This window comes from Bombus vancouverensis, chromosome 14, assembly GCF_051014615.1.
Source record: "Bombus vancouverensis nearcticus chromosome 14, iyBomVanc1_principal, whole genome shotgun sequence".
In the NCBI taxonomy this organism is placed as follows: domain Eukaryota; kingdom Metazoa; phylum Arthropoda; class Insecta; order Hymenoptera; family Apidae; genus Bombus; species Bombus vancouverensis.
Genome location: NC_134924.1, coordinates 8,888,081 through 8,903,777, shown reverse-complemented (window position 1 = coordinate 8,903,777; position 15,697 = coordinate 8,888,081). Strand labels below are relative to the sequence as shown.

Sequence of the window (15,697 nt, the reverse complement as noted above, 5' to 3'; positions counted from 1 at the left end):
ACAGTAAGATTAATTGCGTATCTTGTTAAATAAAAAGATAAAAATAGAATTTGTACGTTTTAAATCGTGTGAAAAATTATTTGTATAACATATAAAGAAGTAAATTCATAAGTATATAATAAAGAAAAAACATATTGCATATTTCTCTTATCACAGATATATATATATCTTGAAAATATGTATAGTTTATACGAATCACGTATTGTATACTATGTGCATACATACGTATAAGATGTTCTTAATTCACAATGCGGCGGTGTACGCGCAGACGCCCATTATTAAACGAAAACGTGGTAGCTGTTTGTTCCGACTGCGGACTTTCGTGCTTTACTTTGCTAAGAGCTGTTATCATATTTTTTAATAGTTCTTACTACTATATTATATGTTTTTTAAAATTTCTATATCTATAAAGGTGAGACAATATTCAATATTCGTCGAATTTCTTATTTGTTCATTGAAATAAAGAAGAATACACGAGAGACAGTGATTGTGATACCCTTAACGAAGTCAGTTTTATGCATTGATCTCACTTTTTATTCAACGTGATTAATGAAAATTGAAGATGTACATATATTAATTGCAGTAAATAAGATTCTGAAAAAATTTTTGGATGAAAGCATTTAAATATTGTAGCTTTTATTTTTCAGTGCATCCGATCAACTTTTTCTATTAAGTAAGTTGCACAATTACGACACATTTTCCTTCAAGAAATCAATATTCCGAAGATACCACACGTTAATTATCGTTCCATGGTTTGTAAGAATCTCAATATATTGCAAAAATAATAATATGACAGTGATTATCTATAATGATTTTTCGTTTTATTTTACACGCTTATTTCTGTTCTAATTGTACTATTAATTAATAATGTTTTCGGTGTTTTTGGTCTACCGTATCTTTCATCGATTTGTATTAAATTCATCGTAAATACAACAGTAGATATGCCTGCACTTACACGTTCTCTTCAATTGTGTGAAAATTAATTGAATTATAAATACGTAAGAGTATGGCATCACTCTCATGTTTTAGAACATTAGCATTAGGTATGAAGTGATTGAATCTATTCAAATTAAAAACTCAAGTTTTATCTTTTATTGTGAATTTTTATTGTGATAAATTGTTCCGTAACAATATTACATTCATTTTTAGGTGCTTGTAATATGTTTCATAAAGGCTCACGTCCATTAGTTTTGTGTGGTCCTTCAGGAAGTGGAAAAAGTACGCTTTTAAAAAAGCTTTTTGAAGAATTTCCAGATACATTTGGTTATTCTGTGTCTCATACCACTAGAAGTCCTAGACCAGGCGAGGAAGATGGGAAACATTATCATTTTACTACTAAAGATAAGATGCAAAAACAAATAGAACAGGATGAATTTCTTGAAACTGCTACATTCAGTGGGAATATGTATGGTACTAGGTAAAAATCAAATTTATTTAAATAAAAGATGCAATAATAGATTTTATTGATTATACATAAATCTTTTTCAATATTTTTAGTAAACGTGCAGTAGAAGAAGTACAAAAAGCAGGTAAAATTTGCGTATTAGATGTTGAAGTGCAAGGTGTAAAACAAATAAAACAAAGTTCTTTGGATCCATTGTATATATTTATTAAAGCACCATCTATCGAAGAATTGGAGAAAAGATTAAGAGCTAGGAAAACAGAAACAGAAGATGCTTTGCAACGGAGATTATCCATTGCTAGGCTAGAGATAGAATATGGTAAGTATTATAATTAATTTATTGCTTTGTTAAAAACTGGGATACGTTTACTATGTTTTTTTATGTTAGATGAGGAAATATATATATATACTTCAGAATTATTTTAGGAGAAAAGCCTGGTAATTTTGACATAGTGATTGAAAATGACAATGTTTCTAAGGCATATGAAAAACTAAGAGACTTTTTGATGTCAAATCTAAAGCAAGGTGATGCAGGTATAATAAACAGCGCTTATGTATTATATGTTAATTATTATCCATATAATTGTTATGTATATTTATATTTGTGTTTCTAATACTTTACAGGACGTTAAACATATGCCTCTTAAAGATATATTATTCTTTAAAATCATAAATCATAAATTATAATTATTTTTATATATCATTGTGTAAATTATAATAATAGATAATTATTACACGATGAAGTGCATGATTAACTTATGTCCAAGGATCGGATTACTAGATCAAAGAATAAATTTATGCAAATAATTTTATACAATGCTAAATAAATCTTAATATTGCAAGAGTAAATATAGGTATACATGCTTCAAGCTTGTTACATGCATGGTACTAATGTAAAAATTCAGATTAATGTCACTTTAAAGGCATTCTAAAGCAAGGATTACAAATGTATAGTTTAAAGTAAAACTATGAATAAGGAAACAAGGATATGCAGAATGTTCATACAATTTGTTTCTATCCAATACTTAAAGAGACTAAGTATATGTCAAGTAACAGAGACTCGTTAAGTTATTTTTGTAGTTTCTTTTACAGTTCTGTATATACTTTTACTTCGACTTGAATAGGAAAAACATTGTACAGTATTTACATAATAGTAACTTATAGATCGATTCAGTGCAATACTCTAGTGCTTTAATGCACATAGAATGTGTGCAAGTGTCAAATTATTTTAGAGTAATGATATCTTGCCGAATGTATACAAAGGACAGTCAATTTATGCGAAGACGGAACTTTACTACAGGCTAGATATCTAAAAAGAAAACTGAAGAATTAACTATAATGTTTTAGATGTAGCTAACTGAGACTATTCACCAGACGAAGTTGTGTTCCAATAGTGTAGATTACTTATAAAGTACTTGTGGTTTTGTCCTTGTCAAACATCGTATACTCACTGCACAAATCGAGATTCATTCATAAATTCAATTACACTTGAATGTATCGTATTGCCGATTTATCAGAAGGGAAAGGCATTACACAAACATCCCTTTAAGAGCATTCATCATCGAATAGACATATTTCACACGTTTTATTTATTTGCAAATATTTTCGAAAAATTATATTCGAAATAAATATATTTTTATGTTAGATAAAAATCGACGAAATTTTCGAAATTCTTACAATTATGTATCGTTTATCTGTTTCTTACACGTCACATTTGTACATGGTACAAGATATGAATATGAAACATTTTATTTATCGAATATCAGCATGTTGTTGCTTCCACGAGCGCGGAAGAAATTACATATTTTCCTATATACGGGGTGTTATCGCTTACTTGTTAGTACGTGTGTATGGTTACATAAATATAACGATAAAGCGACGTTTGAATGAACAAGGCGTAGCGAAATATCTATGCATTGTTAAAGAAAATTGTATCATTGTTGTATCGTAATATATCGAATAAATATTTCAACCGTATGCGATACTGAAAACAAAATATTGTTCCTTTTGAATTCCCTTTAAAATTTATCTCGAAATCAACGATCAATCAATTCTATCTTCCTTTAGAGTAAAATATACGTGAAAATGATAAATTTTAGGACTGATGACGGCGAGAATAGTCGCGCCTTGGCCATTCCCCGTGATGGTGACGAGTTTTATGTCTAGGTACTTCGCTAACTTCGATGGACGTCACTTTTACATCTTTATCCTCTGTTGTTTTTTTCATTTCATCCTGAATCAGATTATCTCCGTAATTCCTGGGCATAAGTTCACTAGTTTCCTTCGTTTCAGGCAAGTTTCGAACCTTATTCTCCGTAGTTATTTCCGGTTTCCTGGAAAAAATGTAATTGATCACCTGAGGTCGCGGTGCAAAGATGTTCTCCGTTGGATAAGCATTTGTAATCGATCTCGAATCCGATGGATTCGTATCTCTCGTTAATGGCACATTTATCTGACTCGTTCTCACTGCCTGTATCACTTTCTGTTCTCGTGTCGGTTGATCCTCGTATCGAATCGATTTCAGCGATCCCAAAGAATCTCTGTCAGCAAGATCACGTGCGGCCAATCTTCTGATCGAATCTCTTTGATCTTCGGTTGATTCGATGCGACTGGGTAAGGCTAAAGGTTCTTCTCGAATTTCTTCGTACAGATCTCTTCTTAAGTCACGTTGTTCCTTCAAAGAATCTGGCAAGTTCGGCACGAGGCCGTCAGGCACGACGATTCGACGACGAAACACGAGATCTTGGTATTTGGCGCGATCCAAATAATCCTCAAGAGTGTTCCAGTTTTCCAAATCCCGGGAAATCGCTCTTCTAGCCAGCTTCGAGATTTCTTTTACGTCCAGAGGTTGCGTGTTCGTTTCAAGAAAGAAACGATCGTCGTTTTGGAGGATGGTGTTGGCTCTGTTTTCATAATTATCCACTTGAATATTGTTTGCCGGATACGTGAGACGTTCAGAAGGTACTTGATAGGTTTTCTCCAAAACGGCTCCTTGATCGAAATAACGTTTTTGTTGATAGTTGCTACGAGGTTCCTCGTTGGTGTCTGGATAGTAGGCTTCGTAGAAGACCGGACCTTTTTCGAGATCGTAGCTCTCGTAGCTTGGAGCAAAATATGCAGTTAACAAAAATGACTTCGATTAAACTTTGATCAAACATTCTGAGGAACGCTTTTATCGAGCAAGATATAATCGAGTTTAGAAGAAAAGCTGACTTTATTTTTTAATAATACGCGCTAATTGGAAAATTGAAAGAAAAGTTCAATTACTTACCGGTGAATATCGGGGTTCCACGTGAAGATCGGCGATACACCTGACGGAAAAGAAAACTTAATTAGTTCGTGGTAATTGTATCGTGAATTTTTGAAAATCGAAATAATAAAAGCAGCCAGCGGCAAAGGAAAAGTTGAGAACGTTGGTTGATCTAATCGTCATTGTTGCCTTTTTAAACGAGTTCCTTAAACGAATTCTTTGAACCAGGCTCTCTGCTTTCTTACAAAATAAATTTCTCCAGGTTCTGGACTCGTTTAAGCGCGGCGATGAAAACGTTCCGAAACTGTTATTAAACACGTAATTAAAATAAACTTCATTAGAAATTTACAAATCCGAAATGTACTGTGAGCGCGTTCGTTGTTTCTGTAAAAGCTCTTCTTCGTCCGTTCCCTTTTCGTATTCGTGCGTAACTTTAATGAATTTCGTACGGTGCCAAACACAAAATGGCATCATCGCCTATCGCTTACACGATTTGCTTTGTTCGCGATTCAACGTTTTTCACCGCTAATCACTTTTTGACAAATATCGCCAATTCTTTTATTACTCTTTATTATTAATTTTTTCTTTATTATTAATTTCGACTATATCTGACTATATATATATTTTTCGAGAAGCTTTCTTTGCTTATCGGCGTTCATTCTAAAATGGTAACAGAGAGAAGAAGAAAAGGCGAAAATGAAAAAGATACATACCGATGGAAATCGTTATCACTGTAATTGAAAGTAGACTCCGTTTTAGAGCCATGATCCTATTGCGAGGCAACGACAAGCAACTGAGTCTCTACGATGGGACGTGTGCGCGTATTTTCAGATATGCCTAAAATAAACCACCATTTCCTTCGGGTCTCGCTGACTAATTCACGTATACAGAGGGATAGAGATGACTGGAAATCTTGAAAGACTGTGATCTACTGCTCCCGTGTCTCCATAACATCGCGCATGAAACATTAGCTTGTTGACTCGGAATTTTTTCGATGATTCCGCCAGAATCGGTCATTCGAATACCACCGACGTGATGCGACGCAACGGCGAGAAGTGTCGTAATTTGCTCGTGTAATTCGTTGATTCTTCAAGTTTAGTATCTTGTAAACGATGTAAGACAACCTTCCCCTGTAGTAATTGATATTATACTGATATTAAATTAAGTTCCAGATATAACAATGGTAACTTGAATCGTAAAAATTTGGTAGCGGCTTTGGTACAATTTTAGCTAAATGATATTCGCTGCGATATTTAAAGGTTCGAATAAATTTCTAAACATATGAGCCTGCTTAAAGATCAATATAATCGATCTGTATAACGCGATGTTTAATTTCTATAATTGCGACGAAGGATGAAAAGAACAAGAGGCATTAGTTCCAACGAGTGAAAGTATCGTTGAATTTTTTATTATTGTTCCCAGTTGTTTCATCTTTACCAGCTCAATTTCGTTTTGCTATTTTCCACGATAAAACTTGTTATTTCGCCAATTTTTTGGAACACGCGTGCTATTATAACGCGTGCCGTTTATAAAACAGAAGTGACGTTTAATTATCGCGTGAAAAACGTAGTATAACGAGCAACGGCGCTGGCGCGACACAAAAAATTGTTTAAATCGATTGTTCAACGAGGTTGCGTGAGATCTGCCAAATTGGTCGTACTTTCGAGGTCGTACGATACCTACGATATCTCATATCGTATCGTTCTGCAATTTCTAGATTGATCATATAGGTCCATTCGATGGTTTTCATGGCAAAAGAAACGAATTGCTCCAGTGGAAAATTTTCAATGGGAACATCCGTTTGCCTATTTTTATCTGAATTGCCATTTTAATTAATGCTACGCAAATTGTTACAAAATTCTCTCATTATCCTCTTATTCCTTTCAACTACAAGTAAATCAAACTAAACAATATGTTCAATTTAAAGTATAAACGAGGCACGTCACGTGGTTATTCAGGCGAGTAGCGTGAAAATTATTTAATAATAGAATTTTTTCTTCATTTTTTTCTACCATAATTCGAACCATCCATTTTCGTTAAAAAAAGATGACGATGGATAACCCTGTGATGAAGAAACCGATCTTCAAGCCGTGTTCAACCGAAACGCCGCGATGGTTTGCTTCTCGTCCTCGTCGATATTTTAAAAGTTCATCTTCATCCTCAAGATGCTATCTAATACAGGGTGTGTCTTCCATAACGTTGCAAGGTCTGGGTGATTGAATCCATCGATCATGATATTGATCATTGCGCGATGAAACAAATTGCCCGATAGAAGGCGAGCTACATGGAACTTGGCTGAAATGTAGAAAACGTAGACGATAATTCGGGAAACTTTAATTTTAAGAATACGAGTCACGGTGAACATATAAAAAGAGTATACCTGGATGTTGTAAGACGCGGTGCAGCATACGAGTTTCAGTTTTATCTCCGAAAGATTCGTTTACCAAAGGAAGATATTGAACCGAATGGCGACATTCTAATAACGTTGGAAATACGTACCATGTTCTTTTGTAATCTTTTTAATATTGGATTCAAGTGACGATCATCACTGCAACCAAATAAGTCTACTGTGTCGTATAAAAGAAATTCTATTGGCAATCCAGACGAGTCTCAATCCAGTTCTGTTAATAAATCGTTAATTTCGCTGTAGAACATATCTGTTATCAAACACTCGTATAGGATGCCATTGAACATTCTCATTAGCGTTATATCACGGTAAAGTATGTCTGGTGAAAGGTATCTTCCAGTAGCAGTGGAAGGTAATGAAATTGGATGATCAGTTGCAATATAAAAGATACAGCGCTCCATTGATCGTCAATCTTTTCCAGATAAAGGTATATTTCTCGTGATATCACGGAGTTTCCATCGTCTTAACGGAATTCGTCCTCTTCTAGAGCTTCTTTTTATCTATCTTCTAGATGATAAACTTGACAAAAACATTGATAAATCACATAACGTAGTTCCAGAGTACCTGAAAGTTTTTGCCGAATCTTTTGCGCTCCTTCTTTCGTAGAATACGAGGATTCTGAGAATACGAAGCTTTGTTAAGATAATTTACCAATGCTGTTCGCTAATAGCAATTAAGAAACGAATCTCTCGAGGAAAGTAATTCCACTCGTAGCAAGAAGTGACATAAATTCCACGGCCAGAAGAATCAAACTGACAAACAGGAAGAGGAGAAATTTGAAGGAAAGGCGTCTGATAACGTTTCATCAACGAGTACGACAATTTGAAGGAGGCGAAACTTGGGCCAAGGTACTTACACGTAGTTCCATGTCAAAACTCTACCATATACGACAGCATCCTGCACAGCCACACAGACGAGTTGTAGAAGATGTAGAACATTCTCAGATCCTTTGGTACGTTGGTTGCTTTGGGAGCGATCGCGCAAACCCGGTCGAAGTCTGTCCTATTGGTAAACTATGTTGCTCATGTTGTCTACATACTTTTAGACGAAGAACGAGGCAACCACCCTGCGGTTCGCCACGTCACCCGAAACGGCGGAAAATGTGGTAGAAATTCCTTGATGGAAAAATCAATCGTTGCATCGCGTTAATCGAGTAATTTATAAAGATAATTTTTTTTAACGTTGAATTAAGGCGATCAAGGGTACCGTGAATTAACAATAAGAATTTTTCAAGCGAACGATAACAACTTTTTCTATGGAAAAAAAAATGTAGAATCCTTCTTTGTCTTACTAACGCTCGAAATATTCAAAGATATAGGAAAATATATATGTAATTCCAAGATGCAATAAAAAGACAGTCTCGAAGATAATTGACAACTTATTGAATTTTAGAAGATTTGCCCTACGAGCGAAGAAAATCGTGACTTAACACGTTTTTCTCTTGTGGTTTTCGTTTGCGACGATTACCTACAGTTTCGCTGAACGTGTCGTTCTCCATCCGATGGCTGTGTCTGCCGTTCGTATTCGGTTCGATCACGTTCACCGTGAAGTTCAGTTTTTTCGCCAGTACCCCCAGGAGAATTCCGCCCAGGCTTCCATATTCTCTGGAGTAAACGTAGGTCGAATCTGGATTTATTCTGTCCTGAAATTTCAGCCCCTCTTGTTCCTGATCGAAAATGCTCACGTTGAATCGGTACCTATTGAAATTGACGGCGCGTCGATACGTCAGCGTCGACAACGAACACAGCATCCATCTTTTTCACGTCCCATCCACGCTTTCCAATTGTCTCCATACTGAAATCGGCGTATCTATTAAAATGCTAAACGATTATAGGACACCACGTGCGGCCTGCGCTGCATCTGTTATTCAAATGACGATGAATTAAACATAAATGGTATGCGTTTCATCTCTACTAGATTACATCAGACCGGCTTTTTAACTATATTTTAAATTATGCTTTTTATTTTATACGAAAATAGTTGGTCGTTAGGAAAAAAAAATTCTTGCAATCGGTTACGTTCGCTCAAAGCTTTGACCGATCGTGCATGTACTCTTCCTTTGCGCCCTACTCTTGACATTTGAAACTCGATCGCATGAAATTTCCATATAGGTACATTTCACGTTTTATTACTTTCTTCCAATTAATCGGTTTTCAGTGATATTTCGGTATTCCGGATATTATATGTTTGCCTGCCTTCGTGAATGAATTGTACAAATTTTAATGAAAATCCTCGTGACTCGAGAGTGGTTGGACGCAAAGTGCATCCTGAATTTGATACACCGCAGTTTCCTCTAGATGTTCTATCGATCAGTGATATCCTATCGTCCAATTCCGTCAGCAGATCGTAGCTAACACGATGAAACGTTGTTCGCTGTTTCACTGAAACAACGTGTAAGAATTCAACAGCACCTTCAACGAACCTTTATCTCTCGCGAAGACGACGTTCGACTGTCCACATATCGACGTAGTATTCGCCGTTCTTGTGCCACTATCCGCTTACGTTCCACTCATAGCGAAGAAGATTCATCATGAATACTAATCTCCGCGTCACTTTTCCTCGAACATCTGGTGTCTCCATTCTCGCGCGTTGATTCGCCCGTTGTTCCGTTCTATGTCGAAGTTTATTGCGTTTGCATCATGATCGTTGCTAGAAATTCGATACGTGTATAACAACCGCGTTGCAGTATTCCGCCGTTGCTGTCGCCGAAAGGAGAACGTCGAAGTTCCGCAAAGTTCTTGCACTGTTTATGAAAATTCCGTGAAACACGGTTTTCCGTAAAGTACACACACAATCTCGTTCCAAACGAGATTAGTCTCGACGTCTCGATAGTCTCACGAAACTACGTTCCCTGCAAACTGTATCGAAGCCTGACAATTAGATATCGGTATGTGCAAACCAGCTACCACTATTTTCAGAATCGTCTGGAACGTAGATTAGAATTTTAGACAGGATTACACGGTTCTATAGCAAAATATTCTTCCGTTCAAATTACCCTATACATTATTATAGTTCCAGGAACGACGACAACTCGACAATCCCCGATACTTAAATTAAATTTCTGTCGCTTCGATCGACCCATTCGATAGATCATTGTCATCTTTCACGGATGATCGCGTATGCCTAAATAAATTTCTTTCACATGCAAACTGTTGAGCAGCGTCGACGAATTTCTAAACAAGTAAATTCTCCAATTCCTTTTAATAACGACGATAAACGTTCGTTGGAGCGACGTGCCCGTCAGACGGCAAATATCCCTAAGCGCTTTTCCGTCAAATGCAAATAACCAACGCGCGACGCAGAAGCGTCAACGCTACAGAAATAGGCAATTACGTTCTGTTTACTCGGATCCTTATTTATCCGACGTCTTTCGAGACAATTCAGCCTCGTCGCGTTCGATCAAAAACTTATTGGCTGATTGAACACCTTCCGGTGTTGTTGACTCTCTACCTTCGATCATCCTCGTTCGAGTTTCCAACGACTATCTGTGCGATCGCATCTCCGACTCGAATCATGTCGAGGAAAAGAGAAAAGGGGAAAGACGGAGCGAAACGGCACGAGTGTCGAAATTTACGCATACATACATATCTCGAATATTATCTGGCCAATATATTGGAAGCTTGGCTGTTGGTGAAAATTTAATGAAGCAATTTAACGATGACACGGTGACCGATGGTTTAGATTAAACGGAAACATACGCGATAGTGGCCGTGTCGTTTGGAAAATGCCAAGCATACTCGAGCGTGACGGCAATAGAACTCTCTGAGAAAGGCTTTTGGTTGATTTATCGAGTAACATAGCGTCCGACACTTGTATAACTATTACGTACCGACGGAATAGATTTATTGGGAAACTTAAACGTCAGATCCTTTCAGGTAGAAGCTTAAGCGTTAAGGAATATTTCTGATCGACGGATTAATTGATTTCTTATTTATCTGGGACAATCCTCGATCTTTTATTTTATTATTATTTTAGTATTAATTAACACGGCATTTAATTGTGTACATCGTACGATAAACCTTGACTTTTGCTACACGAAATTCCATCGAAATACGGTCGTCAAGCGTATTAGACATCTAGCGACTCGTTACATATTAATTAACTTCTCACCAAAAATCCATAGTAAGCTTTAATTAAAGCCTGTATTCTTAGAGAGGTCGAGTAAATGGCGAAGTGTTAATTAAGTCTTAATTAATTAATCCTAAAGGACGGGAAACAAACGGAAAACGTCTGTAACAATTTGTAAAGAAAAAAAAAAAGAAAGAATCGTTACGTCAATTTGAGATTACACAAATTAGGAAGTCAACGTCAAGACGCTACGAAGAATTAGGGAACGAAGAAGAAAAGTACATAAAGCGAATCATCGTCGTCCGCATGGAGTAATATTCAGTTAAACGACCTGTCAAACTTTCGACGTTTGACGTGGAAGAGCCACATTGCGATGAAAACGTTTGCTCGATTTGCTCGGGGCAAACACAGCAGGAGGAGGTAGATGCCGGAAAATGGCATGAAATATTTCGACGCGGCTAGGCTCTCGTCGAAATTTAAGTAGCGAAAACCCGCGTTAGTCAGACACGAGGGTGATACTTGAAAGTTAAGAAAGTGAAACTCGAAGAGAAGAACGATAACGAACCTTTTTACGGTCTACCTTTATTAGATCCTCGAGGCGAAATTTTCCAGGTATTCTCGCTGATAAGAATCGTTGTTTTTATTCATTTTTCTTACGGTAGTTTCACTTCTTTCTCACTTTTCATTTTTGTGTATTTTTCATTTTGTTGTTTTTCTACTTTTTTGCCTCCTTTCGGAAAGACGAATCGCCGTTCGTATACGTTCGATATCGGATAAGCGGATAAGGACAGAAAAAGGAAGAGTCTGTGTTTGCGATATCGAATGGTTACTTTGTACCCGCGATCTTTTCGCTTTGTATTGTTCGTATCTATACGACCGGCCACTCTTTTTTCCCCCTCGTGTTTTTCACTTTCAGTCAAATTAATTGTGTTTGCACGTAAAGAAGTTGATCGGACGGATAGGAAAATGGGGAACAATCGTGCAGTAACTCTTGGTTTTAATATCGGATTTGCGATAATATCGGAGTGCGATATGTTCTGTACTTGGAATCTTATATTACCAGTTTTAGAACGGTGCTTCATTTATCCTTCTTAGTTAGAGATTTTAGAAGAAATCTTAACTTTGATCGCCAATATAGTTACTAGAAAATTGACTCGATACTAAATTATAGCGTGTTTCAAAGATTTTATTACACGGCTTATTTTGATACACGTTACGCGAGGCGCTTAACATTAGCAAATTGTTCCTTAATTCATGAACGGTGACATATGTATAATATACGTTAAAGTCTATTGGCTATTTTGCTCTACTTATCCACTTACAAATACATTATTCAACTTTTTCAGAAACTTTCGAAGAAGCTGAAGCTAATAGTTCTTTTCTTCGGACTAACTCGCGACAAATTCGTTTTCCAACCATTTTATTTCTTCTAAACACTAGGTTCTGCTATCGTTATCTGCGAGAACTCGCGTGAAAAGGATCGATGATAGATCACAGTTCGTTTCACCACCTTTTCGTATCGTCAACTTCGCAGAAAAATGAGAAATAACTGTCACTGGTCCGGCAGACTGGCCGCGTTATTGATTTACTTACGCATGGAACAGGATGATTTACGACAGTGCTTTAGGTCGCTGCTCGGATATTCCTTTCCGAGGACGCTATCGATCCGAACGATTAGCACAATGTTTCTACTCCTCAAACCTGATCGTTATTCTCGTAACTTTTACATCTTTTCGATTGCAATCTCGCGAACAGCCTCCTATTTTTGTAGATTTCTATCAAACTGGTGCATGAATATTTACATATATGTAGTATTAAAATTCCCATAACAGTTCTCTGTTCTAGCTTAAAACCGCTCGCATCTGCATGTGCATAGATAATATTCTTCTGGCTTCGACGTTATCGTGCGCTAGCTTTCACGCGAGTGTTCTCTTCTTCCCGAGATAATCAATTATTCCTATCTGTGGTATTAATAGTAAATAAATGGTTTTTTCTAGCGAACAAGAGATTATTAAGATGGAATTTTAAAAGCCGCAGAACTACATAGTGTCGTTTAACCTGAATAATTAAAAATAGTCAAGGAGATTATAAAGCTGTTGTGCAGCTAATGCCATTTTCCTTTCATAACAAACTTTCTACGATATTCGACGAAGAGGAAGGAAACGATAAGTCTCCGGTGTAGCGTTAGTTAAAATAATAATAAATACGATATAAAATACGATAGAGACGAAGAGAAATGTTATATTCAACGTATCTGATCCCTCTCGGTGTTTTGCTTTTATTAAAATCCTCCACTTCGGCGGAACACTCTCGGAACCACGATAAATTCTACTCGTCGATCGAGAGCAAGCCCTTATCTAGCCAGGAGACTGACAACCTGAGGCTGGTGTTGAATTTCATTCGCCAATCCCCTGAGTTTCATCCGCTCACGTTCTCCGTAATACTGCCGGAGTTTCAATCGAGCTTCATCGAATTTTTGCTGAGCTATATCGGGCAGAATTCGATCGAGGCCTACAAAGTCAGGGCGAGGGATCTGTCCCTGAAGGCCACTTGGATGAGCCGGCTACGACTCACTTGGATCTTCGTCGTTCAAGACTTGTCCAGTTTTAACATCTTCGTTTATTGGCAATGGAATCTGTGGAAAGCCGGAAACCAGTATTTGATTATCTTCACTGGAAAAGTAGTCACCACGCTCTGGACGGAGGCTTTCACAAACTTGTGGAGAAAGTACGACGTTCATCGAATCGTCGTTGTCGACGATGATTTTCGATGTCTGACCAGGTACATGCCGCTCGAGAAACGATCTAACAATGACTTTGGCAGGGTATACAAATCATGTTTGAAGAAAAATCATCTTACCAAGCGATCCAGCGAGTACGATCTTCTTAAAAATCCGCCAAAAGGTAATAATTCGGGATATCCAGACGAGATTCTTCGACTGAACAGAGATACAAGGTTATTCGAGAATTTCCAAAACTTGAATCATTATCCCCTGAACGTGCTGGTGTTCGAGTCTCTGCTGATGAACGTTTCATATGATACTCGGAATAGACTGGAATTGAGCAAACCAGACGCTAACGTGGCGTTTGCTCTGGAGAAGGCGATGAGGGCAACATTTCGTATAAAAGCTATGAGGAAGGTTGATTTCATGGATGATCCATTCGCTACTTCGTTGACAGACATCGAGACTAGAAACGTGGACATGGTTATCACCGGATTTTTCGTCAAGGTTTATAGCAAATTTCGAAAGTTTCAGTTCACCTGTGCCATGTACGAGGACAAGCTGTGCTTCGTGTCGCCCGATTCTGGTCTGGTACCCAAGGCTTACATGCCTTTCTTACCGTTTCAGAAGAGCTTATGGTTTCTGCTAATAGCATATAACATTACGGTTACGTTCCTGTGGTGGTTGGCGAAACACATTAGCGAATCGTTGCGACGTCAATACAAATGTGCCAATCCTAGTCGACGATTAGAAATTAATCGTTCAACGAGAAAACCACAAGCACGGTATCTTTCCAAAAGTGGAATAAAAAATTATTTTCTAATCAAAGAACATCGTTCCTCTGATGTATCTAATTACAAAGAACCACCAGAAATTCCCCGATACATCAAAAGACCGATCATTTTTATCGAGCATCTTACCTATCCCTTTCAAACGAGCGAAATTCCAGCGCAGAGAGCTCTACTCCTCGGCACCCTATTTTTCGCTCTTATCCTCAATGGGCTGTATCAAAGCGTGTTGGTATCTAGCCTAAGTAAACCGTTCCATTACCCTCAACTACATAATCTAGAAGATGTAGTAGATTCTGGGAAGATCGTGATCACCAAGTATGCGAATCTGAAGAACGTGTTCCTGGACGATTCCGAACTAGACGCGATGCTGGTTCAGAGAATTCGTGTGATTAACACTCAACGATCTACGAAGGATATTGTGGCGTACGAAGATAAAATCGCCATCACCAGATATTACACGTTGGAGCTCGGAGATTCCGACTATTTCGACAAAGAAGGAAATCCCCTATTGAACTTGGTGGACGAATGTCCGATGAATTATAGAGTGTCTTACGTGTCACGATTGCATTCACCTTACGCAGAGAAAGTCGATTTCGTGTTGTTAAGGTTGAGAGAAGCGGGTCTGCTTAATTTCTGGTTCGATGATATGTTGTATCGTATTAAGATAGCTAAGATAAAGAAAAGGAGATTGAACGAGGATATGGCGGCGATGAAGAGCTGGATGAGCGGCAGGATAAGATTATCGCTGGATCATTATTTATTAACGTTCTTATTGCTGTTCGTTGGCCTGTTTGGATCTACCGTGATGTTCTTCGTGGAACTGTACATCGCGAAACGAAGCAGAAGAAAATGTTAAAATAAACAAAAGGAATGCTCGTTTCAAAACTTATATCTTTTAGGGGAAAATTCAAACCGAGAAATTGCTCGTGACCAGAAACAGAGAAAAAATATAAAATATGTATTTTGTTTGTTGGTTGTGTAACCAAAAAGTTTTACCACTATCGTGCAGTTAACACGAATTTTTCTATTTGGATTTATACCGCGTATTTTCAATGTT

General features: G+C 37.3%; 3 protein-coding genes and 1 long non-coding RNA gene across 14 annotated transcripts; 2 read left to right on the top strand and 2 right to left on the bottom strand.

Moving 5' to 3' along the window:
* Positions 1-233: 233 nt before the first annotated feature.
* Positions 234-3,379, top strand: LOC117164659 (guanylate kinase). 9 transcript variants are annotated; one of them, XM_076624219.1, is made up of 8 exons: positions 234-412; positions 648-752; positions 937-1,043; positions 1,150-1,417; positions 1,498-1,529; positions 1,617-1,721; positions 1,829-1,936; positions 2,027-3,379. In XM_076624219.1, exons 3-8 carry the CDS (start codon positions 1,007-1,009, stop codon positions 2,032-2,034), a joined length of 558 nt encoding a protein of 185 aa, XP_076480334.1. In that variant the 5' UTR covers positions 234-412; positions 648-752; positions 937-1,006; the 3' UTR covers positions 2,035-3,379. The 9 variants fall into 9 exon arrangements, 8 of the variants coding, with proteins under 8 accessions (XP_076480334.1, XP_076480333.1, XP_033203967.2 ...); XR_004465849.2 differs by having other exon boundaries at positions 235-412; positions 1,498-1,721; positions 1,818-1,936; positions 2,027-2,043; XM_033348076.2 differs by having other exon boundaries at positions 238-412; positions 1,498-1,721.
* Positions 2,471-7,251, bottom strand: LOC117164610 (uncharacterized). Of its 3 annotated transcripts, XM_076624213.1 has the most exons (5): positions 7,033-7,251; positions 6,665-6,947; positions 5,366-5,782; positions 4,674-4,713; positions 2,471-4,503 (listed from the first exon to the last, which is right to left on the bottom strand). In XM_076624213.1, the coding sequence occupies exons 3-5, from the start codon at positions 5,415-5,417 to the stop codon at positions 3,498-3,500; spliced, it is 1,098 nt and encodes a 365-aa protein (XP_076480328.1). In that variant the 5' UTR covers positions 5,418-5,782; positions 6,665-6,947; positions 7,033-7,251; the 3' UTR covers positions 2,471-3,497. The 3 variants fall into 3 exon arrangements, with proteins under 3 accessions (XP_076480328.1, XP_076480327.1, XP_076480326.1); XM_076624212.1 differs by having other exon boundaries at positions 6,665-7,200; XM_076624211.1 differs by having other exon boundaries at positions 5,366-6,947; positions 7,033-7,200.
* Positions 7,252-7,457: 206 nt separating this feature from the next.
* LOC117155330 (uncharacterized) lies at positions 7,458-10,373 on the bottom strand. Its single transcript, XR_013060041.1, has 3 exons — positions 9,482-10,373; positions 8,527-8,853; positions 7,458-8,174 (listed from the first exon to the last, which is right to left on the bottom strand). It is a non-coding gene; the product is annotated as an uncharacterized LOC117155330 (long non-coding RNA).
* A 2,990-nt stretch (positions 10,374-13,363) lies between these two features.
* On the top strand, positions 13,364-15,496 carry LOC117154984 (uncharacterized). Its single transcript, XM_076624472.1, has 2 exons — positions 13,364-13,974; positions 14,062-15,496. The coding sequence occupies exons 1-2, from the start codon at positions 13,364-13,366 to the stop codon at positions 15,494-15,496; spliced, it is 2,046 nt and encodes a 681-aa protein (XP_076480587.1).
* Positions 15,497-15,697: the final 201 nt, after the last annotated feature.